Source organism: Camellia sinensis, chromosome 2 (assembly GCF_055761805.1).
Source record: "Camellia sinensis isolate YWXY chromosome 2, ASM5576180v1, whole genome shotgun sequence".
In the NCBI taxonomy this organism is placed as follows: domain Eukaryota; kingdom Viridiplantae; phylum Streptophyta; class Magnoliopsida; order Ericales; family Theaceae; genus Camellia; species Camellia sinensis.
This window is the reverse complement of record NC_138962.1, coordinates 73,155,594-73,181,734: the sequence shown is the minus strand read 5'-3', so window position 1 is coordinate 73,181,734 and position 26,141 is coordinate 73,155,594. Positions and strand designations below refer to the sequence as shown.

The window sequence follows — 26,141 nt, the reverse complement described above, 5'->3', positions numbered from 1 at the left end:
ACCATGCAATTGCCCAAAGCCGTTGCCTACATAGATGAAATTTTATAGCACTCTGTTGTAACTTGAAAACCAGAAGTTTCCTATCCTTGAAAATCCTCTTGTTTCCACTTATCAGGAAAAAAAAGAAAAAAAAAAAGAAATCCTTTTGTTTCCTCCTTCCAATGCACCATAGAATGCAAGAGGTGCCAATTTCCAATGAAGCTTACTACTGCTACTTCTATTAATTGACCAACCTGAAAATTTCCATAATGTTATTGGCATCACCGAAGAAATGGCAAACTGAAGAAAAAAATCTTCCACATATATAGCAGCTGGGAAACTGATTCAGCATCTCTCTTTCACATAATGCAGTTATTTGGAAGTTTTTTTTGGTGATAAATACAGTTATTTGGAAGTTCAAATATAGCTAGTTATCCATAGGAGAACATTATATCTTTCCCCGCAGTCCAAGAAAAGGATAGCAACTTTGGAGCGAATGGAATGATGCCACATAAGCTCAGCCTGCAAACAACAGTAGCCTTCGGGAAAATAGCTTCTGGTATAACTATTTAATGCAGAACAAGCTGTTTGAAATTCTTGAAATTCTTTTCCAGTTAGTTATGCCATTACTCCCCTTTGTATCTCAACAAATAAGGCCTCTGTAAAACAACCATGCTATATAGTTACTCAAAATTCCTGATTAAATTGGAACCTATAGCAACGTCGCTCCATGCTGCACCAGAATGTCATGCAGGAAGTGGGCAATTTTCATTGACAGCAGGGCTCCTATTCTAGGCATCTTACTGAAAGTATGCCGTCTAGCTGGAACCAACTTTTGGTTTACCGAATTTCTGTTAAAATTGATGTATTATTGATTGATTATCAAATATGTTTACAATGATTCCTATATATAGAAGAGAATAGTAGGTAGGTAGGTAGTAGGTGGAGTAGGTGGTAGTGGTAGGTGTGTAGTATGTGGTAGTAGGTGGTAGTAGGTGGTAGTGGTAGGTTTTAACAGCCCCCCGCAAACTCAAGGGCGATAGGAACTAACCAACGTGAGTTTGGAGAGAGGAACAAAATAAGAAAATAGACTAATACATAAAATAAAAGAGGACAGGAGACACTGTATGGTCGTGTCAGACCGTTGGTGAAGACACTGGATGGTTGTGTCATAACGTTGTAGAGGACATTAGATGGTTGTGTCATAACGTTGTAGAGGACATTGGATGGTTGTGGCAGACCGTTGTAAAAGCTAACCGGAATCAAATGTCGGGAGCAGTTTATGGGGTCATGTCGGACCGTTGGAGAAGCTAACCGGAATCAATGTCGGGACAGTTTATGGGGTCATGTCGGACCGTTGGAAAAGTCGCACCCTCAAAAGGTGTGCCCAAGCTTTCAAAAGGCGTGCCATCAAAAGGCGTGCCCAATCCATAAAAAGGTGTGCCATCAAAAGGCGTGCCATCAAAAGGCGCGCCCATGTTGTCGTCGAGCGCCGAGCGGCGCATGATGCGCGTGGCTGCCTTGGCTATTTAACCAAGACGGAGGCTGAGGCTGAGGCTGAGGCGAAGACAAAAAACTTGCGAAAAAAACCTCTGAAGAGCTCTGCATTTTCTGAGAGAGAAACTCTATAACACTCTGTTGCCCAGAAAATGGCCTCTTCTTCCCGTGGTCTGCTCACTCTCTTTCCAGACCTCAACGAGTCCACAAGAGAAATAACTGGTGCGGTGGCCCTGGAACCTCAACCAAGCGCCTCTGGGTTTGCTCCGTTGAACTTTCCGATGCTGTCTGTGGAGCAAAAAATGGCGGTGCAAACTGATATTGAGGCCAATCAGTATACTTTGAAGTCATGTGTGGAGACCATAACTGCGGTCACAAACTTGTCGCACCGGCTTCAGAGTAGGACAAATGAGGTGCAGCAGTTAAACGCCCAATTGGCTCTGCTCCAACGCATGTATAAGGATGCGCGAGCAGAGATAAGTGTGCTAAAGGCGGAAAATAAGGAGCTGAAGCGGAAGGCCACCGTGATGTTCCGATTTGGAGGTCCGCCGTATGCTGCAGTGGAGGAGTATGGGGGAGTGAACGTGCTCGGTGGCGTGGAAAACACGGAGGCAGCACCGTCAAGGGCCGCTCAGGACGGAGGCAAGAAGAAGAGACCGGCGGCAGAGTAGAGAAGAAAAATCCCGCCGGTGGATGTGGTTGTTTTGTTGTTGGTTGTTTGTTTGTTTTTTTTGTTTTTTTTTTTTTTTTGTGTGTGTGTGTAAAATTGTGATCGGGGTTGATCCCTGAGATGAATAAAAGATGGTTTGGTGTGCAAAGCTAGATGGTATGAATGGAATTTGAAAAAGATTAAAAATAATGTGAAAGAAAATTAAAGAAAGAAATAATAAGAATATACTTGAAATCAAAATAAAAGATGGGGGAAATAAGGAAAGTGGTTCACGTGGTTTCTTGTCCCACTGTTTTGTGAAAATCGGCAATGGTGTTCGGTATTTTTTTTTTTTTTTTTTTGGGTTTAATAATAATAATAATATATTAAGGAGGAAAGCATGTGCGCTGGTGGGTTGAAAAGTGAAAAAAAAATGAGAGAGAGAGAGTGGGGTACATGATGATGATGATAAAAGGAATAAAAAAAAAAAGTGGTTGTGTGTAAGGCGGTGGCTTTAGTCAAAAAAGTGAAAACTTTCCATTGAGATAGCATCTGAGCAAGCTAAGATAAACCCATTTGAGTGGAGTACTTGGAGCTTTGAGTAAAATATTATAAAAAAAACATATATATATATATTAAAATAAAAGAAAGTGCTCTGGATTATGGCTCCAACGCACGGTGTGCTGTGTGGGTTATTATGGCAGTAATTCTGCAATGGGAACCGTGAAATGGTGGGAGAAGAAAAGTAAAAGCTGAGGATCAGTGTGGCTATTTTCCCTTTTTTTATTTATTTTTATTTTTATTTTTATTTTTATTTTGTACTTAACTCTGTTTCTCACCTCCAACCCGAGAGAGAGAGAGAGAGCACATGCAGCTGGTGTATTTCTGGGTGTGTTCATTTGTGTCAAATGCTCTACATAGAATCGCTCCATGCTCAACAAGAGAGATGGTTGCAGAAGCACTTGGAGTTCCATTGATGCCCAATAAGAGATGCTGTGTGTATTGAAAACTCCAGCGGGCAGCGAAGGCAATGTTGCCGGACGGAGTAGCTGGTGATAGAGGAGCCGGAGGTGGAGTGGGGTGGTGGAGCTGAAACCGGTGGAGCGGACACCACAGGAGGTGTGGCCAGAGATTGACCTCCAACGCCGGCGACGACAATGCAGATAAAAGCTACAACATAGACGGACCTGTGATCCATATCCACGGTGTAGAAAATTTAATGTATAAAGAGAAATAGAGAATTGTATTATTGATAGATGCTTTGATGTATTACAAGATTGATTGATATTGTGTTATGTATTACAACTCCTATATATAGAAGAGAAGGTGGTAGTAGGTGTAGTGTAGTGGAGGTGGTAGGTGAAGTGGGTGCTAGTGGAGATGGTAGGTGGAGGAGCAAATTGGTAAATTCTAACAGCCCCCCGCAAACTCAAGGAGGATAGAAACTAACCAACTTGAGTTTGGAGAGAGGAACAAAAACAAGAAAATATGGTGGTGCCAGACCGTTGGTGAAGACACTGTATGGTCGTGTCAGACCGTTGGTGAAGACACTGAAAGGTGGTGCCATAATGTTGTAGAGGACACTGGATGGTTGTGTCAGACCGATGTAGAAGACAGTTTATGGGGTCATGTCGGACCGTTGTAGAAGACAGTTTATGGGGTCATGTCGGACCGTTTATAGAAGACAGTTTATGGGGTCATGTCGGACCGTTGTAGAAGACAGTTTATGGGGTCATGTCGGACCGTTGTAGCAGACAATGTTGGGACAGTTGTTGTGACAGTTTACGGAGTCTTGCTGGACCCTTATAGAAACTAACCGGAATCAATGTCGGGACAGTTTACAGAGTCTTGTCGGACCCTTGTAGAAACTAACCGGAATCTATGTCGGGACAGTTTACAGAGTCTTGTCGGACCCATAAAGGAGCTAACCGGAATCAATGTCGGGACAGTTTACAGAGTCTTGTCGGACCCATAAAGGAGCTAACCGGAATCAATGTCGGGACAGTTTACAGAGTCTTGTCGGACCCATTAAAAAATCGCATCCTCAAAAGGTGCGCTCAATTTTGTAAAAAGGCGTGCCATCAAAAGGCGTGCCCAATCCATAAAAAGGCGTGCCATCAAAAGGCGTGCCCAATTCATCAAAAGGTGTGCCGGACATGATGGCGAGGCACGTGGGCGCCTTGGCTTGCGTGCCCGTTTGTCGGCTAGTGGCAAGAGGCGCGCGATGCGCGTGGCTGGCCCTGGCTATTTAAAAACAAGGTTGAGGCGAAGGCTGTGCATACGAGTCTGAAACCTCTGAACGCTCGGAGAGCTTGTCTCTGCAAATCTTGAAACACCCGGAAACCAACCCTTCTCTGAAACACTTAGCAACTCAAAAACATGGCCTCTTCTTCCCGTCCAGTTACCCAGAACCTGCTCACGCTCTTTCCAGAACTGAACGAGCCCACAAGAGAAATAACGGGTGCGCTGGCCAGTGAACCGCAACCAAACACCTCTGGTTTTGCTCCATTGAACTTTCCGATGCGGTCGGTGGAGCAAAAAATGGCGATGCAAACTGATATTGAGGCTAATCAGTATACTCTGAAGTCATGCGTGGAAACCATGACGGCGGTCACAAATTTGTCGAACCGGCTGCAGAGTAGGACAAATGAGGTGCAGCATTTAAACTCCCAGCTGGCTCTACTCCAACGCATGTATAAGGATGCGCGAGCAGAGATAAGCGTGCTAAGGGCAGAAAACAAGGAGCTGAAGCGGAAGGCCACCGTGATGTTCCGATTTGGAGGTCCACCATATGCTGTAGTGGAGGAGCAGGGAGGAGGAAACTTGCTTGGTGGTCTAGGAAGCACGGAGGCAGCACCGTCAAGGACTGCCCAGGACGGAGGCAAGAAGAAGAGACCGGCGGCAGAGTAGAGAAGAAAAATCCCGCCTGTGGAGGTGGTTTTTTTTTTTTTTTTTTTTTTTTTTTTTTATTTATTTATTTATGGTGATCGGGGTGAGCCCCAACATGAATAAAATGAGGTTGAGTTTGGTGTGCAGTTCATCTGCTTCATTATTATTATTATTATTTATTTATTTATTTATTTATTTATTTATTTTTTTGTTTTTTTTTTTTTTTTTAAGAAATAATAATGAAAAAAAAAAAGATTAATAATAAGAATAATAATAATAAGTAAAATGAAGTGTGGGATAAAGGTGAAGAAAAAATTTCGGAAGGTTAAAGTAATAAAAAATAAAAAACAAAAAAGAAAAAAAAAAGGGGAGATTCAAAGGTGTTGGGGCGGGTCCTACCACTAAGGGAAAAAGAAGATGATGGGTGTGCAAAACAGTGTGTGGTTCGTGTCCTTGTCAAAAAGAGGAGTAAAATAATAAAAAAAAAAATATGAGTGGGGAACAAGAGTGCCTGGAAAGAAGGAGAAAAAGTATGGGTTGGAGTAGCATCATTTAGTGGAGGGTAACTCCAGCTTTCTGACATATCCTCAAGACCAGTAAATGGACGAACCAAACCTCTTTCCCTCAGAGATTTATGGGTGCTGAATCTGAACAACAAACACGTTGTCAGACGCTAATCTCTTTATGTCACTTGCAACGGATACTGTGTCTCGGCCAGATGCAACCACCAGTAAAGGGCCATCCTTCTCAAATGTCTCACGAGCCATGGCAACAATCTTCTTTACATCTGCTTCTAAAATGGAGGCTAAGCCTCTACTGCCACCATTTTCTGTATGCAAAGATACAAGTTTCTTCCCTCTACCGACTAACAGAATTTGCGTGTAACCATAAATCTGCCTGAGGATGCAATCTAACTTTTTGTGGAGAGAAACTGGGAGCCAGTGAAGCCATTCATTGACTCCTCCTCTTGGTCTTGTAACCCGATATAAAGTTTGCTTCTCGGAAAGACCGAGGGCGCGAACCAGTCCGATGCTTTGGTTCTCGGAGGCCGGAAAACCATTTCCGATGACGAGGGCTCGCCGGATAACGCCGTAAACGCCGCCTTCGAAGATGTCCGGCACGCCCATGGGGGCGCTGCTGGGAGGTTCGGGAAGCTTGATTGGCCTCATCTACTACTTCACTGTCAAAGCAAAACCCTTGAACCAAAAAACACAAGTTCTGAATCGAATCGAATCGAATCCAATTCGACAGTTGGAAAGGTTTCTGTGAAAGAATGAGCACTGTTGTGTGGCAGCGCGAGAGAGAGTAATGGCTTATGCACATGCACACCAGTTACTGAAAAGCAATCCCAAATCAGCTCCAACATGGGCAATGGACATCCGATCTGGTGGGTTTCCCTGGTGGTGGAAAAGGTTGGTATTTATACGGATGTGGTGGTGGTAAGTGGTGCACTGGTGGTGAAGCAGAGTGAAGGTATGTGTAGCAAAATTCTAGCAGACTAGGTTGAGGCCCGGCGGGCGGCTAAGGTGAGGTTGCCGCCCGCCGGGGAAGCGAAAATACTAGGTTCTAAACCTGCTCTGATACCATGTAGAAAATTTAATGTATAAAGAGAAATAGAGAATTGTATTATTGATAGATGCTTTGATGTATTACAAGATTGATTGATATTGTGTTATGTATTACAACTCCTATATATAGAAGAGAAGGTGGTAGTAGGTGTAGTGTAGTGGAGGTGGTAGGTGAAGTGGGTGCTAGTGGAGATGGTAGGTGGAGGAGCAAATTGGTAAATTCTAACACACGGCCTCACTGGTGTGAAGGTGTTGATTATTCCCTCAGAGAGACAAGAGTGCAATTCAGTTATGGAATTTGTGGCAGCGGAGTGAAGGTATGTGTAGAAAATTCTAGCGGATTAGGTTGAGGTCCGGCGGGCGGCCAAGGCGAGGTTGCCGCCCGCCGGTGAAGCGAAAAATACTAAGTGCTTAACCTTCTGATACCATGTTAAAATTGATGTATTATTGATTGATGATCAAATATGTTTACAATGATTCCTATATATAGAAGAGAATAGTAGGTAGGTAGGTAGTAGGTGGAGTAGGTGGTATTAGGTGGTAGTCGTAGGTGTGTAGTAGGTGGTAGTGGTAGGTTTTAACAATTTCGTTGACAGCGTGGCTCCTATTCTAGGCATCTTACCGAAAATATGCTCTCCTGCTGGAACCAACTTTTGGTTTCACTCAGCAAATCTATGAGACTTCTTACTTTTGCTTTCCAAGGACCTAACCTTGAAAGACCACCAATTATTACTTAGGCATGTTTTGAAACCAGGACCTTCCTTCATAAGCTCCTATGCACACTTTCTTCAAAGTTGACCTTCAGAATTACTTGCCTGCAAGAGAGAGAAGAGAGCTGCATAATTCCCTGCTTTTCTGCCTCTTTAGGCAGATAAACAGGATCCTAGTCCTGAGGAAGGAATATAATCTTATTCTAGTAAAATTTGGTGTAAATGAGCTGTTAAAACTGAAACAGATAATTAAGGCTTAACATTTTGGTTAATTTGGACTGATCACAGAGTTAGAAAATGGAAGTATAGAATTTCTTTTAGGATGTTGTGATTGAGGTTGTTTCATTAAATTTAAAGATTTTTTTTATTATTTATTTTTAATTTTTTTATAAGATTCTACAATTAACCGGGCATTGCAGTATAAAATGCTGGCAGTCAAAACTTGTCTTGTAATGGACTATTCTGATATATGTCAAAAAATTTATTAGTCATTATTCTTAAAAATACATGACATATAAGGATCGGTTTTACTCAATTTGAACTGTAGTTCTAACACGACATGACATATTTAAAAAAATTTATTTGTCATTGTTCTTCAATATCTATACCTAAGGTTTTATTCTCTAACTTGCATTGTAGGCTATAGAAATTATAAGTTGAAAAAGTGCCCATTTTTACTCCTTTTAATTGTTTACATGTGCTGAAATTTTCAAGAGTATTCTGCAGAAAAACTTCTCCAATCATTTTGTTTTTGTTTTTTATTTGTCTTGATATATTCTTTTCTCCTACTGACAAATGGAATTACTAAATGAGGTGTACAATTGCAATATGTACATTTTAGGAAGAACTTTATGATCTTATTCTAGAGACAAACAAGGAATGTCTGGACCTTTGCAAGCCTGGCACGAGCATTCGGCAAATTCACAACTATTCGGTATGATTTAAATTTTACAATCGGTATTTTTCTTTCATTTCTTGTTTTACTTTGCAATCAGGCTCTTGGAAAAAAGAAACTAGATGACGGGAGTTTTTCATTTTTTTTTTCTTCCTTATCTTTTTCTTCATTCTCTTTTCTTTTGCTTCTTGAATTGGATTTATCTCCAACTAGGAATGCCATTGTTGTTGGCTTTTTTTTTTTTTTTCATAAATAAATAATTTTATTTGAAAAGCATCAAGACGATGCAAAGAATACAAGGAAAAAAAGCAACCTATCACAGCCGCAAAGCTCACTATCTAAGCAAATCCTCTACAAAATGTACAAAAATCAACACATTAGGATCAATTGAACCTGTCATTCAACTATGTAACACCAAAAGAAGCCGACTTTCTAACCAAAGATATGAATGAGACGTGTTATGAAAAACACGTTGATTGCGCTCCATGATCCATCCAAACCAACCACACAAAGCAATGGGAAGCAAGTAACCAAGCCTTCTGTCGCCTCTTACCCACCCTAGCCCCACCCCAACTAAGCAACACATCTAACAGCGACCTCAGTTGCACCCAAACCAAACCAAAAAGAGCAACAACTATACACCAAAGGCGAGACACCACTGGACACTGCACCAGTAAATGATCTATCGTTTTTGCATCTCTACATCACAAACAACACCAATTGACCAACACATGTTGTCGCCGAATCAAATTATCAATGGTAAGAATATGACCCAAAACAACAGTCCAGACAAAAAAAGCTACCTTGAAAGGAGATCCCACTGCCCAAATACACTTTCAAGGAAACACACCACCAGCACCCCTGCAAGCACCCTATAAAATGAAGACACGGAGATAACTCCTTTAGAACTCCGAACATCCCATACCAAAGCATCCACCCCAGTCCCCCCACTTTGCAACCCATACAAAAAGCCTAGAAGATCCACCAATTGGTCAAACTCCCAATCCTGTACATCACGCCGAAGACGAACATTCCAAATAGCTAATTGCCCTTGCTTCACCATAACTGAAGCAACCAACTCCTCCCCATCAGTGGCAATAGCATAAATCAAAGGGAACATAGCTACCAAAGACAACCCACCACACCACCGATCCTGTCAAAAACGAACCCTATCGCCTACCCCCACATTAAATCGAGCCCTCTCCCAAAAAACCTCCCTCCCTGACCAAATCCCCTTCCACAACAAACGACCATGAGGTTGAGCCACCGGCTTCGAACATGACCTCCCCTCTCCTCCCTGTACTTCGCCACCACCAGCCTCCTCCAGAGCCGCTCCAGTTTCCACACGAAACGCCATAACCACTTTCCCTATAGAGCTCGATTAAAGATCATCAATTTCCGCACACCCAAACCCCCCCTCTCCTTCAAAGTACAAACCCTCTCCCAATCCACCAAATAATAATGAAAACCCTCCCCACCCCCACTCCACAAAAAATCCCGTTGCAACCTCTCCAATCTCTTTGCCACCTCCGCAGGCAACACATGTATAGACATAAAGTACATCGGAATATTGGAGAGAATACTTTTGATCAAAGTAATCTGCCCCCTTTTCGGCAAATAGTAGTGCTTTCATCTTGCCAACCTCCGTTGAACCCTGTCCATCACCCCATCCCACAAGCATGTCTCCTTAAAGGAAACCCTCAAAGGAAGTCCCAAATAGGAAACTGGTAACCGTGCCACCTTACAGCCTAGAATGGCCGGTAGACAAACCACCTCACCTACTAGTATCAATTATGATTTTGCCAAATTAACCCGCAAACCCGACACCGCCTCAAAACATAACAAAACACACCTCAAATGGCCAACCTAAGTAGCATTTGCATCACAAAAAATCAAAGCATCATCAGCACAGAGAAGGTGAGAAACCACCAGAGAGGCAGACCCAACCCCCACCTCAAAGCTCGATAAAAAACCTCCCTAGACCGCCCTAGAAATCAACCGACTCAACGCCTCTATAACCAGAATAAACAATAAAGGGGACAAAGGGTCTCCCTGCCGTAATCCTCTCCGAGGAGGGAAGAAACCCGCCGATGTCCCATTAACCAGAACAAACATTCGAACAGTAGAAATACAAAAATGTATCCACCTCCTCTACCGCTCCCCAAAACCTTACTGCCCTAACATGTACAGCAAAAACTTCCAATTTACATTATCATAAGCCTTCTCAATATCTAGTTTACAAATTATTCCCACTGTTCCCTGCCGAAGCTGTGAATCCACACATGTTAGCCACCAGAACAGCATCCAAAATCTGTTGACCGCCCACGAAAGCATTCTGTGATTCTGACACCACTCCCTCTAGCACACCCCGAAGCTTATTAGCCAAAACCTTGGCCAATAAGCATACCTAGAAGATTGATAGGCTGAAAGTCTCCGACATCCTCCGCTGTCCCTTTTTTAGGGATCAAAGCTAGAAATGTTGCATTCAGACTCTCAAACTGTCCAGTTTGATGAAACTGCTCAAACATAGCCAACACCTCCCCTTTCATCACCCCCTAACAGTGCTGGAAAAAAGCAATGGAGAAGCCATCCGGGCCCGGTGCCTTATCCCCAGGCAAACTCCTCAACGCACCCAAAACCTCCTCCTCAGTAAAAGATCTCTCCAACAACAGCCCATCTGTCTCAGAAATAGAGTCAAACACCACACCATCCAACCTCGACCTCCACATATCTCCCTCATCACGGAAAAGATGCTGATAGAAGCCTACTATATCAGCCCTAACATCCTCTTCTGACGATAGTTACACCCCATTCACCTGCATTCGCCCTATTTGATTCACCCGCTAATGAGCGTTGGCCATGCGATGGAAAAACTTTGTATTACGATCCCTATCCTTCAACCATAAGCATCGAGATTTCTGCCAAAAACTAATCTCTTCCATCCTCGCATAGTTTCCACGAGCCACTTCCCTATTTGCCACATCCTTCTCAGAGAAATTCCCTTGAATTTCCTTCTCATCCAACCCTTGTAAGACTGATAGAATAGTTGCTTTCTGAACCTCCAAACGACCAAAAACCTCTATATTTCACCTCTTCAAATCAGACTTAAGAAGTTTCAGTTTTTGAGCCAGTCTGTAGCTGGGTGATCCTTTCACATTATAGCTCCCCCACCAGCCACCCATCTTCTCAGCAAAGCCAACTGCTTGTAATTACATGTTCTCAAAACGAAACGGCGAGGGACCACCCTGAACTCCTCCACTATCCAACAAGACTAGCCAATGATCAAAAATCGGACATGGCAGCCTACACTGAAGCATCTGAGAAAAGTGCTCTTCCTAATCCCCAGAAACCAAAAATCTATCCAGCCGAGAACTCGCCCGGCTACCTGACCAGGTATAACCTCCCCCTTGTAATGGCAGATCCACCAGCTCCATCTCATCAATAAAAGAAGCAAAATCCCGCATAGTCCTCCCCACCTGACTCCCACTAGTTCGTTCCATCGAGCTCCTCACAGCATTAAAATCACCCCCAACGCACCAAGGCATTCCCCATCTAAATGCAACATGCTGTAACTCCTCCCAAAAGACTGCCCTTTTCGACTCCCGAACCGGACCATAGACCCCAGTGAACACCCACCGAAAATCATCCTCAAGGCAATGGAACAAACAGGATAGGGAAAAACCCCCTATTTCTTCCTTTTCCTTCATCACCACCCTACTATCCCAACACATGAGAACACCCCTAGCCACCTCTATAGCTGGTTGGAACGCCCATTCCACATGCCTCCCACCCTATAATTCTCGCACAAACTCCGACTCAACAACCTCCGTTTTCGTCTCCTAGAGACACACCACATCTGCCCTAGCATTCTTCAATAAGGACTTAACCACCGTTTGTTTACCTCGATCATTTAACCCCCACACATTCCAAGTCAAAAGTTTCAAACGCATGGCAACAAAAAGGGACCACCCCGCTCCTTTCTTAATCGTCGGTCTTCGCCTCGCTTGTTTCGATCATAATTTATTGAACACTCTAGTCTCCGCAACTCCCGAACCCTTTTATCTTTCTGACCAGCAAACTACACTTCCTGACCACCCACACCTTCCCCTGTCCATGATGCTTCAATAGCTGAAAATAACTTCAAAGCCTCATCCTCATGACCCTCAAAGGATACTCCTAGAAATTTACTAACCTCGGATAAACGATTGAGCACCCAGTCGGATACCTCTTCAGACGATGGCGGTTGATCCATATCAAAATCTCCACGTAGCTCCATCTCAAACTCTGGGTCCAAGTATGGCGACCCAGAACCCCCAGCTTCTAACACCACTGGTCGAAGCACCAAGGTTATCATCGGAATCTGCCCCATCTCTCCATCGTCGTAGCCACAGACGACCTTTGCGCCCCTGAGTTGACTTGCTCCTCCCCGCGAATCTCCTCTCCCAATGACCGAATTGGCGAAGTGTGCCCTGGATCCTCCATCGGCAATTTCCTGGACTATGCACCCCAAATTCCTCGGACACCAACTGCCCAAGGTCGAGGCTCGCTATCGGCCTACTGGGCGCCTCCGGTGAAGCTCGCGCTACCACTCGCCTGTCTGCAACTCACCTCCACTAAGATTTTGGCGACTTGACCCAACTCCGTCACGCAACGATCTAAAAATCTGATCAACAGACGGATTAATCTGTGCCCCAATCTCTATCGTTGGGCTAGCAATCCTCCCCTTTGGATAAGGGCCTGATCTGGTAGGCCCCAGCCTACCACTCCCATTGCCAAACCTCCTCAAATCCTTTCTGATATAACCCACTGGGGCTTGGGCTCTTATGTTGCTCCTACGGTCCACCTTCTCATTCGGAATTGGGCCCAACTTGGTCGAGGCGCAACCTCCCTTCCGCAAATCATTGTATTTGCCCCGAGGCCCAAACCCTTGGATAACTTTCCCAAATCGGCGATCAGAACCCTCAAATCCCTCAGCCCCAAATCTCTGCCTATCATCACGCCATCAAATTGACCCCTTTCTTCGACCAGATTCCATCACCCAACTCTACCACTGGCTGGACCGCCTCGATCGTTGGCCTAACTTCCGGCCACAAAGGTAGGACATATAGCCATGACTCTTACCAGAGCGAAACCCTAGTTGGAATGCTGTCACCATTGCGGATTTGCAATATGACCACAAAAAGGTTTGCCGAAAGCTCGTCGACATCCATCAAACCCCCACACTTCTCTCCCATGGCCCTATATGTCTCGACCCCTCGAAGATGTATCGATAACCCCACCACCCTCACCTAGGGGTGCAACTCGGGCGGGTTCGATCGGGTTGAGAGGTTGTCCAAGCCCAGCACAAGTTGTGTTGAGACTTGCCCAAGCCCATCCAAGCCCGAATTGTAATCCGAGATTGTCTGCCCAAGCCCAACCCGAGCTAAACCCGAATTGCCCGAGTTGCCAGAATTGTAAATGAATTTCAGTTTTTTATTTTTTATTTTTTATTTTTTAATTATAGAAAATCATTAATACCATCAAAACAAATAATTTATACAATGTAAGATAGATGCCACTATAGTAGTCCTTACAATTTATGAGTGAAAATAAAAAGAAAAAAAGTAAGATTTTATGTTATTTGTATATATAATATATATTCAATATGATTTAATAATATAAATTACTTTAATATCATGTAATGACTAATAATTTTTATTTATATTTAATATTTTTATATATCTATATATGTATAATTCGGGCTTCAGGTTGCTCGGGTTGTTTGACATCTTTGCCCAAGCCCGCCTAAATTTAATTTGAGCTTCTGAATTTTTGTCCAAGCCCGTACCGAATTTGAAAATATTTTGTCCAAGTCCTAAAAAAAATCGGGCTGGGCTCGGGTTGCTCGGGTTGAGCCCTCCCAAGTTGCACCTCTACCCTCACCTATACCATCGATGCCGACCCAGATTCTTTTTCCTTCGCACATAGAACTGGCGTTGACCACCAGTGTAGTCTTAAATCACACCCTTCAATGACCCACCGATGCCATAATACATCCCTAGCTTCTCGCCGTGAAGGGAACACGAAGAGAGAATCTTGACCCCCAACTGGTCAAATCTCCACTATCCCTGACATCTGCCACCATTGGCCTACGTACTCCGTCATAGTCGAAAACCCCACACCTGGCCCACTTTACGCACCAAAACCCGATTCAACAAACCAAACCACCCCTCCACAGTCGGAATCGGTTGACCACTATTGCCTGGAGGGACCATAGCTCTTACCCTCACTGGAGCACCCCTTGGCACCACTGCCGCACCTTTCACCTTTCGCCTTTCATGTTACCCCTCTTCGAAATCCAACCCTCTCCCTTGGCAAAACTCTTAATGACCAGAGCCACTCCCTCCCATCCATCCCCAAACTCCGAAGCAGGAAGAAAAGTCTGAAATTGTTTGTCATCAGTCGGGATCACAATCTAAAACGAGACCCCTCCATCCTCCTCACCTCGAGTCCAAACTGCCACGCTCTGTCGTTTCCTATCCAAACGACCCAGGAAAGAGTGAGTCCCTGTTTTTCGCGACGCCACTCACAACTTCTGAACAATCCAGCCCACTTCAAAATCGATCAAAATCACTGCTCGCCGTAATCTTGAGCCACGCTCCACAATCCCCAACTGGCGATGGCCCTGTTGATCTGCTGGCTCCTCCTGGAACTCAAAGGATCAACCTGTAAGGAAGAGGATCCTCCGTTGTGGCCCAGTCTCAACCCCTGCTGGAAGCATCGCAGGTATTTATGTCATCTCGCCATAAATCGGTTATATTTTAGGAATGTTTTGAGAGAATTTTCAAGGCATACTTATTTTTTCTTCTCGTTGGCTTCTTTTGAATGGTTTTATTTTATTTTTCTTGTCTCCAACTAGAAATAATACCAAAGAAAATGCAAACTAGAAAGTGTTTAATTACTAGTAGAATGAGCTAGAAGTAAAATGAAAATGAATATAGGTGAAGCCAATAGTGGAGTTCGTCATCATCTCATGTGAGTGATCACTAGAATGATTAGAAATTATACTGGGAAATTTTTCCCGAATCTTTTATAAAACATGAAACTTTATTTATAGCTATTATAACTTATAATCCACATACATAAGGGGTGTTTGATAATCTGATTCAGTACTAAAAACTGAATGTATTAAGTGATAACCAATTAAGCCCATTTGATAACTACAATTGATATCACTTAAAAATTTAAGTGTCTTTTAAAATGTAAGTTAAAATTAAGTCATATGAAACTTTCTTAATTTTAACTGAATTTATAAATACTAAATATGAGTATCGATATATACTATTATAAACTCAGTACCACCACCACCACAGTTACCACTACCACCATCATGCCATCGCCATTGCCGCCGCCGTCGCCGCTGCCGCCGCCACCGCCGCCACTACTAGTTTCATCACTATTCTCATTGTTGCTATAAGTACCACCGTCATTTTACTACCACTACCTTTGCTACAGCTACCAGCTTTGCCGCCGCCACCACTGCCACCACCACCACTATCAATGCTACCATGCTGCCGCCGCAGCCACCACCACCACCATCGCCGCCGCCAACGCTACCACCACCACGCCACAATCACCACTACCGCCACCATCAACATCATACTACTACCATCACAATATAAAAATTGAAATATACAATTTGAAAATAATGAATTTCAAATTTGATCTTATACATATCAAACAACTTGTTGTACTTAAATTTTTATCAAATAACTTTTCTGCTTAAAAAATTTAGGATTTATTTTTCAATACTTAATTTTTAGTTTTCAGTTTTAAGTTTTTAGCTTTATAAAATACCACCATAGTTGTCATATACACTATCCTTTGTCTTTTTGGGTGAAAGTTAAGTTGTGCAATCATGTGTCTTTATATTTCTTCACAAGCCTAACAACTTTGATGGATGGTTCATTGGTAAGGATGGAAATTTTTGAGACGACACATTTACACTATACGAATTGTACATGAGGTTAGTGGATGACACGATAACATGAAGGGGGGGGGGGGGGGGGGACACACACACACACACACACACAGAGATCAGGTTTGTGTCAAAATTGCATAACACAAAATTGACTCGGATAACTTATTTAATGGAGGATCAGTTACACATTTTAATGTTATTTCTACTAAGAGGTGTCATGACATCTTTAGTTAAATAAAAAAAATGTAAAATATGATTTGTTTCATGTTTGCGATAATATGATATTTTTGTTTGTTATAAAAAATCTTTAATGTTTTCATGCACTTTGTTTTTTATTTTTTATTTTATAACTAAGGCGGAACCTTTTTAACATGACATATTAACACGACACAAACCCACAAATGACATGGCACAATAAAAAAATAAGCGGGTAAGGTTAGTGTCGAGGGGATTTTATGCGAACCCCAGATGACATGATACGTTACACATCCCTACTCCTTGGCTTGCTAATCATAGCTCAACATGAAGGCATTGCTTTCATGCTTTGGGCATTCATTATCATTATTGCTCTAGTTGCCGAGATTTCTCAGTATTTTGTTTATTTTACAATTTTTTTATTAAAATGTTGAGATATAATTGTTCCATTGTTGGTCAATAAGTTATTCCTATTGATTTAGTGTTAGGCTTGGTGCTCCCTGAAAGTCTCAACTGGTCCCTCTGTGCACTTTCATTTGTAGCTAAAGCTTTGAAAGTTTGCACAGTAGGATATTATTTTCTTGCTCTTTGACATGCAGTCATTTGGCCCACTGCAATGGTGGTGTTATTTGTGGAATTTCATCATTCCTAAATTTTGATCCATATGGCTTTTGGTGTGAATGATTGATATTTTTGTACATGCAGTGACTTTTAATATGGACAACACGATAATAAAAGATTTAATTGTTTGGTTGTTTTCAGAGTAGTTGGTCTTGGTAATTTCATTGCATTCCGTTGTTGCCAAAGGACTTTCCCTTGCTTTTAATTCCCTTTTCAGTTGGTTGGAAATTTATAATTATTGAGTAGTCACTTGCAATAATGCAACTCCTGGTCTGTATCACTTGTTAATGATGTGATGTTGCTTAGTTGACTTCCCAACAGCTAGTTGGACAAGAGGGCCATCTTCTGTGCTTGCACATGCATCATGTTAACAATTCCTTCTACCAATTCCATTATATGTGATTCAAACCTTTAACTTTCCCAATTTCTTTTCACTTTAATCAATAGCCAGTAGTGGGGGACATGTCACTCATCTCATAAATCTTGGCAAAATATTTGGTTGTTCATTTTAGTCCTTGTATTCTAATGTATCAAACAAATATTTTGTTTTGCTTCCCCTTCTCTACTTGAATTAATTAAAGCTTGATCTCTATAACTAAACATTGGTTGAGGAAGTCATAATCAAAATTCGAAGTTTAAACCTGATTTCCCCAAACTATTTGGTTTTAAGATTGCCCAATTTTTAATCTAGGATTGATGTTTCGGTTTCTCAAACAATAGATTTCACAGGAACTCCAACTTATATATTTGATATAAAGAGAACCAAAGAAGTCAAGCTTTGAGGTGATCCTCTGTTAAATTGACTGCAACTAGAACATGCACCAATGCCATTACTAGGTGTATTGGTGAGCTCATTCATAGATTTCTCATATGATACTATTCTCCATATGCCTTTCCCTACTTGTCATACTAAATTTCTATTCATCAGTTTGTTCCATATTTCATAAATTTAACATATAGTCTCAGTAGGGATTTCCATAGAGTGATTCTAAGTTGGTAATTTTCTGTCATTTTTTTCTTTGATCCCTTATTTTTGACAACTAGCTTTAATAATTGTAGTAGTAGTGGTAGCAGCTTTTGTGTTATTATATTATTGTTCATAGCTTTTGCAGGATTTTTACCTTGTTACTCGTAAGTTTGACCCCTTATTTTGTTGTTGCAGTTTCTCATATCTTCTTCATCCTTGTTAATGGGCACATGTCTTTTTTGTTTGATCAGTGAAATTCCTTCAGTGTGCAAAATTATTTTGTTTTATTTTAATATTATTAATAATATCACTTCTGAAATACATCAGAACCTCCAGTTCGGGAAATTTCTGATAATTGTGTACAACTTGTGCTTTCATAAAACCTATTGGTGCCATCCAATGGGGTTGCAAGGACTGTTTTGTACTCAACCAATAATTGTGGTTACATAGTTGTATGTACCATCATTCAGCAACCCACTGCTCCACAGAATTTAAAACCAATCTACTCATCTAGCTGATGTGTCTGGGATTGGCATTTTTGTTGTCACTTTATTTATTTATTTATTTTAACTTTTAACTTTAAAAAAAAATTCAAAATGTTTCAGATTAAGGTTCTACCCAAATTTCATTTTTTTATTATTTTTTTTAACTTGTTAGAACCTTTTATACTAGACAAACTTGAAACAAAAAAAGTTAGGAAAAAATGTGGCTTTTTTTTTTGCTGATCCCAAATTCACTAGACCTATTGTGCTACATTTGATTTTCGCGATTTTTTAAGCATGGGAATCACCTAGTTGGACAGATAATTTTCCTTTCTATAGATGCGCATTTGTTCTACTCTGATTTGCCTGATACCTGATTAATCAATCAGGAAGCAGCTTGCAGCTGCAAAGATTGTTCAGCTAATCATCAATAAAAATGTATTAATCCTAATGGTGCTACATGGCATAGGCTGATAAGATGCGCAAAGGCTTGAAGGAGATTGGAATTTTGAAAGATGATCGACATCATAGTTACAATCAGCTGAACCCAACTAATATAGGTTTCTCTTACCATCCCTTGATCTTCTAGTCCTGTTTTGTTACATATTTAAGGCATATTGCAAGTTTTCAATTCACAGTTTGTATTAGCATTTTTCAAGTTATCATTGCTAAATAAAAATGCATCTTGCATACCAAAGTAGTCACTGATTTTATTTATTTATTTATTTTTTTCTGGGTTCTCTGTGGTTCCAGGTCACTATCTAGGAATGGATGTACATGACTGTTCTACAATCAGCTATGACCGTCCTTTGAAGCCAGGTGTTGTAAGTTGTCTCTCTCACTGATGAACAACTTGACTCTTTCAACCTTATATTCTATTTTGTTTTATTAATCAAGAGACTTGATGCTTTACCTTCTCTGCAACTGCCATGCTATTTTCTACACGCTAATTGAGTTATTATTTCTCTATGTTTCTGCATAGATTATAGAAGTAAGGTCCAGTCATGCATACAGATATTTTTTACATCGGCCAATCCTGTTGTCTTGCTCTGTCCAGCCAATTGAGGCCTGAGAGCCAACAGATCAGTGTTATCAGAAAACGTTGATACCTTAGCAAATTATGTTTTGGAATGTATGTTCTGAAATGTAGTACACTTCATTCCAAAACGATAAATTTTGGCAATCCAAAGTGATCTCAAAAGTTTGTTTCAAAATATTTTTTTAAGGTTTCCTAGGGAGTAAAAAAATCAAATATAATGAACTAAAATTTAAGGTAAGTGAAATTTTAACGTGACTCAAAATGAGTCATAATATTATTGGATGTCTAATTATTAAAAAATAAATTAAAATCTCTAGACGTTTAAGAGCATGTGGCGTGCCACATCCTCGTTTCCATGTCCATTTCCGTTCCCGTTCCCGTTCCCTGTATCGGAACGATCTACGTTCCAGGTAACATAGCATCGGATATATCCACATTTCTGCTGTCTTTTTAAAATTTTATATGTGTTGAATAGCGCTGGGTACAGATGGTTGGATCCATTATGAATTGGTGGCAAAGGTACATTTTACATTATTTTTTGAAAAAGGAAGAAGTTATTCTATCATGAGAGTACATTTTATACGTTTGATGCTATGAATAACAAATGGTACTACAGAAATTTATTTTTGTATATGTATTAATGCTTGGAGTTGAAGGAAACAAGCAAATTAAACATAAAAATATATAAATGAATATTATTTTCTTAAAGTTGATCATTTCTTTGGCATTAGGACAGACTTTTTTAGGGATAGAATTAGTGGCCAAACCAGAGGTTGTTGGTTGCATGTTCACATTTTAATTGATCTGTCTGTAGACATATATGCTTGACTTGGCCAAGAAGATTTGCAGCTTGGATATAAATGACCTGTTTTTTTTGTTTTTTTACTATCATTATTAACTAATCCTCCAAAAAATTTGTATGGCAGGTGATAACAATCGAACCTGGTGTTTACATTCCAGTTGGTTTTAGTTGTCCTGATAGGTACGTTTCATTGCTTCATCAAGTTTTGTTGTTATATTTTGAAGAGTTTTCAAATCTGAATCAACATGACCGCAAGCCCAGGTTGTGCTTGCCATCTTGGACAATGAGAGAAAAATTAGATGGGAATGAGTTTTTAACTTTTGACGAAATTTTCTAAATTAGTTCGCCTTTGAATTGTTATATTTTGTGCCATCAAAATGCTAGGTACTTCAGGATGTTTCATGTAGGTTAAATTGCAACTCACATTAAGGATGTCTAATGCAGGTATCAAGGCATTGGGATAAGGATTGAGGATGAAGTCCTTATCACGGAATCAGGTTACGAGGTATAAACTCAAAGTTAATGATGAGTAACTGGTGTTACTATTGTACTCTGACAACTAGAGAAAATGTGATAGTTTAGCCTGTGTGAGACTTCAAGAGCTAATACTACAATATGATCTTTTGGGTGCTTGAAATAGGTTCTTACTGGTTCTTTACCGAAAGAAATTAAACACATCGAGTCTTTGGTTAACAACTACGGGCATGCAATGGGGATAGATACTCATAATGTTGTGAGAGTTGCATCCAGTTAGCAATGCACTCGGAAATGTCAAGAGAAAACTGCTTGCTAGGAAGGTATTTCTCAACCCATTTGATTTATTTCCATAAATGTCTTAGCGTAATTATTTTTAAGAACTGTACACTATCACTAATTATATATAGAATGAAAAAGAAAATTATTTTTCAGGTGTTGCTTAAATGATGAATAATTTTCTGTTTGGTGAGTGATTACTAGATATCTTCGTGCTTTTTTGGAAAATCAATCATTGTCTGCCCACTTGTATTAGCCTTTCTTATATTTTTGTCTTGTTGGAGCAGTGATTTTATGTTACTGTCGGATAACTATATCATATTCAGTTCATTTCACGTTACTTGTGTCGTGATACGATGCTTAACAAAGATTTGCAAGCCATATGAAACTTTTTCTCAGGAAAATCCCCATTTTGAAAGATTATCTTCTTTTCCTAGTCCACCAATTAAAGGTTGTCACAACGTCAGAAACAAAGTGTTCTTTCAGTTGGATGATAATGCATTTGGATTTAGATACCTGACGAGTTGGGATAATATTTGAACTTATGTCGAGTTTCTCCAAAATTCTAAATTTTTTCTATGCTCTATTTGGACTTAAAACAAGCGTTTCAGTGACACCTTTTTTTTATTATTTTTATATAGACCTTATTTACTTCTATTGCTTGACTTATTTTGGAGAAACTTCATGTACTAAGGGGTTGTTTGGGGTGTCCTAAATAAGTATATTTTTTATCTTTTTAAACTAAAAAGTTGAGGTTGAAAATATGAATGTTTGGGTTAATTTTTTTGACTTTTTATAAAAAAATGTGTATTAAAAAATTGTATAAATTAATGTGTAGGGAAAAATTAGTATTGGGAGTTGTGCAGTCGTAATTGTTGACTTTGGTAAATAGTGATAACTTTTTAACTTTTTAAGTAACTTTTTGACTTTTTAATTTTTTTTGAGACTTCTCAAACTTGGCCTAACATTTTAGCACGCCATGGTAGGAAATAGGAAGCAAAGGGAATATGTTATTTTAATTATTTCTTTATTTTTTACGAAAAGACGTATAGAGAAATAGAAAGAATGAAGTGATTGAGTGTTTTGGTTTATTAGCTATTTTAATCCCAACTCAACTTGCAAAACGGGGTATACAGTGCTTGCTTGGCTGTTGGCATTGCAGTGCAGCGGTTAGTTCTGGGCTTAACCTGCTCAGTTGTTCTCACACTAGTCCGCATTTTGTTTCGATTAGGGTTTTTTTTTTTTCAGCATTTTGTTTAGGTTGGAGAGACTTAAAAAGCATTAAAAGCTGTTATTGGTGGTGGCTGGTTTTGTCAATGCCCTGGACAAGGAGGAAAAGTTTTTCGGCAACCACATGAGATTTGTCCTAATAAATTATGATCGGTCAAATAACAAATAAATAGATAAAAACTTGAAATTATATTTTTACGCTATTTTATGAGATGGTGGGTATTGATATAGTGATGTGAGTTTTCACCATTTTGGGAGAGCTAAGAACGTTAGTGCTTTACCTCTTTTTTTTCATTGAATTTGAATTTGATGGAAAAAAATTAAATTTTGGTGCTTCAGTTATAACATCAAACCAATATCAATTGAGGATGTCTTAAATTTTTTATTAAATTGAGAATGTTTGGAGCATTTTATCAAAGTTTTAGGTGACCATTGGGCCGAACGTCCTCCTAAACAATCTCTTGCAAAATTGTCCTACCGGTTGTGGTCAATTTATACCAACCGGTCGACTGGCTGGACATTTGCCCGATCGTCCTTTTGGTCGATCGATGCTTTGATGAAAATTTAAAATTTTTCGTTGGAACTCGCGATATCATATGAACTTTTTATTCAAATTTGATGATAAAAAAAAGAAAAAGAGTAACTGTTGTAGATGCTCTGATGGATGTGATTTTAGCTGCAAGCCAAATTATGCTAGTAGTTTTTTTACTTTGTCCATGTTATTATTGATTCAATTTTTATATTTAATTTATAAATTTATTTTAATTCGGTCTAATTGATTATAATTATTAGTGGGTATTATTTTATGAAAAATAAATACATAAGTGGTAAGTGTCATACTTTTAGAAATAAAATTATAAATTTATTCAACTCAGTAAGTTAATCTTAACTAATTCAGGGATTGTTTTTCATTAAAAATTCTAATGACGTTAAGAATTAAAATTGAGTCAATTAAAAATAAAAAGATTAAAATGATATAATGGGCATAGTTTAGAGATTTTTGATAAAATTTGTTGGAAGTAAATGAAGGGGGGGAGAGAGAGAGGACATTAGACCACATTAACCCCTTGTGGGTGGTGGTTGTGTGGGTGGTAGGAACTTAATTAGGAGTGACGCATCCACTTAGACAGAGAGTAGTAGTCTAGTAGATAAAGACGTGGAGAATAGGCTAAACCAACCTTTGTTTGCCTACCACCACTTTCGTATTTGAATATACATACACCTCACATCCTATACTTGGTTTAGTAAAAAAAGTGGGCAATGGAAGGACAAAATAAGAGGGGAGCAAATCTCTCCGGAGTTCCTTTGCACACTACTAAATTTTCTCAATACACATTGAACTTCAAAATCTATGTCGGTGTGAATTAAGTAATAGTATATTGAAATAAATTGCGATGTATAAATTTAAAATTTTAATTTTTATGCACATTGTATTTTTTGAATAATTTTTAAAAATATTTTATTCGGATACCACCTAACATTTCTATATGCAGAATTATTCCACACAAGTCCTAGATCTTCTTAATTTTTGAATTAATACCAAAATGTAGGTTTGCTTGAAGAAATGTCATTTTCCCATATCAATAATTAGCCAATGGACGAATGATAACAATAACCAAAGTCATAAACTGATAAACTGATATTTTTAAAGCTTGCACGTGATAAGTATTAGGTGAGCGTTGGAAACATTAATTTTAGCCCTGTAAATTTTAAGAGTCATCACGAATCAGCTTGGCCTGCCATCTGTTTAAAATCCGCATCTCTCTATTGATTTGGTGGATGCAGATTGATCAGACTATACGGATTGACATATGGATGCAATTTGTTTGACGGTTTAAATTTTATAAATTTTGGGTATTTTTTGAATTATAATTCATAATTTTTACAATTTTTTAATAACGAGTAATTTGAAAAAATATGTATTATTTATCTATAGTACGATATGGCACCACACATGCATATTTTTAAGGTATTGTTTATCATTTTCACAAAAAATATGTATTATTTGTCTATAATAGACTATGACACAACACATGCATATCTTTTGAACTTTATTTACAAGCAAATCGGATTCATGCGGATGAGGGGTGGTTGATCCGCCATCTGAATTGTATCCGCGGATTTTATAATATTTCATCGCATCCGTTCGCTGAAAGACACGTACTCGCCCAAAATCAATCGGGTTGGGTCGGTTTGGTTAGGTTGAACGGGTTGAGCAGATCCATGATTATCCCTAATAAATTAGGGGCATTCAATGAAAAAAATGGATTAAAATAGAATATTAAATTGCTTGTTTTGTCCTGTAGATGAGGTACCAGTGATAAAATAATTGACAAAAACTTAACCCAAAAATTTACATAGAAATGTGATTCTTCATTTGAATTTAATTCTTGTATTGTAAAATTTACGCTTAAAATAAATTTAAATTGCATATTATTCTTTTATATATATATATATATTTTGTGGGAGGGGCTCTCACATTGTTTTATTGCTGATATTGTGCCTTGATTTGGTGATTCTAAATTGCTATCTTTATTCACAACAGAATGATGATCTGCATATACTAACAACCAACCAACAAAACATGATCTAGTCATGGCATGAACACACATAATAATCATCTAAATTCTAAATTGATCTTTATTAGCATCATCACCACCACCACCAACAGTTTTCCATGATCAGCAAAATGGACATACTTACCCACTTTTTTTTTTTTTGATTTGATCCTTCATCCACCTTTAAAACAAAATGGACATACTTACCCACATTTTTTTTTTTGATTTGACCCTTCATCCACCTTTTAAAACAACTTTATACTAAACATAGCATAAATAAATATACCTTTTAAATTGCCTCAAACTTCCTTCACTTGAGCAGCAACAGCAGCAGCAGTAACACTTACATTTCCACCACCAACCTCCGCCTTCGCCGGCCCCTCTTCCACCTCGAAAGCCGACACGGGAAAAGTCCTGGACAGCCCAGCCGGAATCTGAAAAGTGATCTTCCCGGTCGGCGGATCATCGACATATATATCACTGAGAGTGATCCAAAGCAAGAGCTCCTTAGTCTTGACACCGGTCAGCTTCTTGATCTTATTTGGCTCGACATAGGCAGTGACCTCGGTCGCATACGACACGAGTTTGCCAATCTTCTCGAACTTGTGCTCGGTCTTCCTCTTCTGTTTAAGCCACACAAAACCGGTTTCTCTGACATAGCCACACTCTTCCATGTCCTCCAATGGGAGGAGACCGTTGGGCAAACCCAATTCTTTGAGCAAGACCTTTGATTTCTCTTGGCATAGGTCGTTTCCTTGGTAGAACTCTGCTTTTGCTTTGGCCTCTTCTGTGATCAGAGACATGTTTTTGTTTTTGTGTTTGTGTTTTTGGGTTTTTTGTGTTTTTGCTTTTTGTTGTGCTGAGTTTTTAAGCTGGTGATGATGTAGTGGTGGGAGTGGTGTGCTATCTAATAATATAGGTGGGGAGATGTGTAATTCACCTTTGAGTTTGGGGATTCAACCAAAATGCCATTGGGGAGCATCTGCTACTAATTAATACTAAACTCTAAGTCGGTGAGTAATTATTTATAGAAAAATGCTTCAAACCACTAATTGCGTGGCACTGTGTGGACTCATTAATGTAATAGTTTGACTTTTTTTTTTTTTTTTTTGCACTACCAGCTCATTAGAGCTGACATAAGTGCTACCAAATTAGAGTACTGAATCAGTGCTGTTATTTATAATTTTCAGAGTAAAGTATTTTATAATTTACCTTTTTTACAAAAAGGTAAATATTATAATTATTAATAATTAAAATTATAAGATTTTTCATAAATTTGTTATAATTTTTACAAAATACTTCTGAATAGTAATTGTCTCTATTTTATAATAGGCATATCATGTTATG

At 39.5% G+C, this 26,141-nt stretch overlaps 2 protein-coding genes across 7 annotated transcripts in view; one reads left to right on the top strand and one right to left on the bottom strand.

Moving 5' to 3' along the window:
* Positions 1-21,238, top strand: part of LOC114300158 (Metallopeptidase M24 family protein) — a 34,479-nt gene extending 13,241 nt beyond the window's left edge. The window contains exons 9-15 of one of the 6 annotated variants that reach the window (XR_014351001.1): positions 8,134-8,226; positions 18,882-18,972; positions 19,166-19,231; positions 20,378-20,433; positions 20,698-20,758; positions 20,894-21,050; positions 21,163-21,238. Coding sequence is in view for 3 of the 6 variants with exons in the window: in XM_082906337.1 (XP_082762463.1) it covers positions 8,134-8,226; positions 18,882-18,972; positions 19,166-19,236; positions 20,378-20,433; positions 20,698-20,758; positions 20,894-21,007 (486 nt within the window). In the remaining 3 variants the exon portion in view is untranslated. The other 5 variants (XM_082906337.1, XR_003642574.2, XM_028245044.2 and 2 more) reach the window with 5 other exon arrangements.
* Positions 21,239-24,850: 3,612 nt separating this feature from the next.
* On the bottom strand, positions 24,851-25,836 carry LOC114300160 (plant/protein (Protein of unknown function, DUF538)). The gene has a single exon (XM_028245046.2). The coding sequence runs from the start codon at positions 25,595-25,597 to the stop codon at positions 25,094-25,096; it is 504 nt and encodes a 167-aa protein (XP_028100847.1). The 5' UTR covers positions 25,598-25,836; the 3' UTR covers positions 24,851-25,093.
* Between the last annotated feature and the right edge of the window lie 305 nt (positions 25,837-26,141).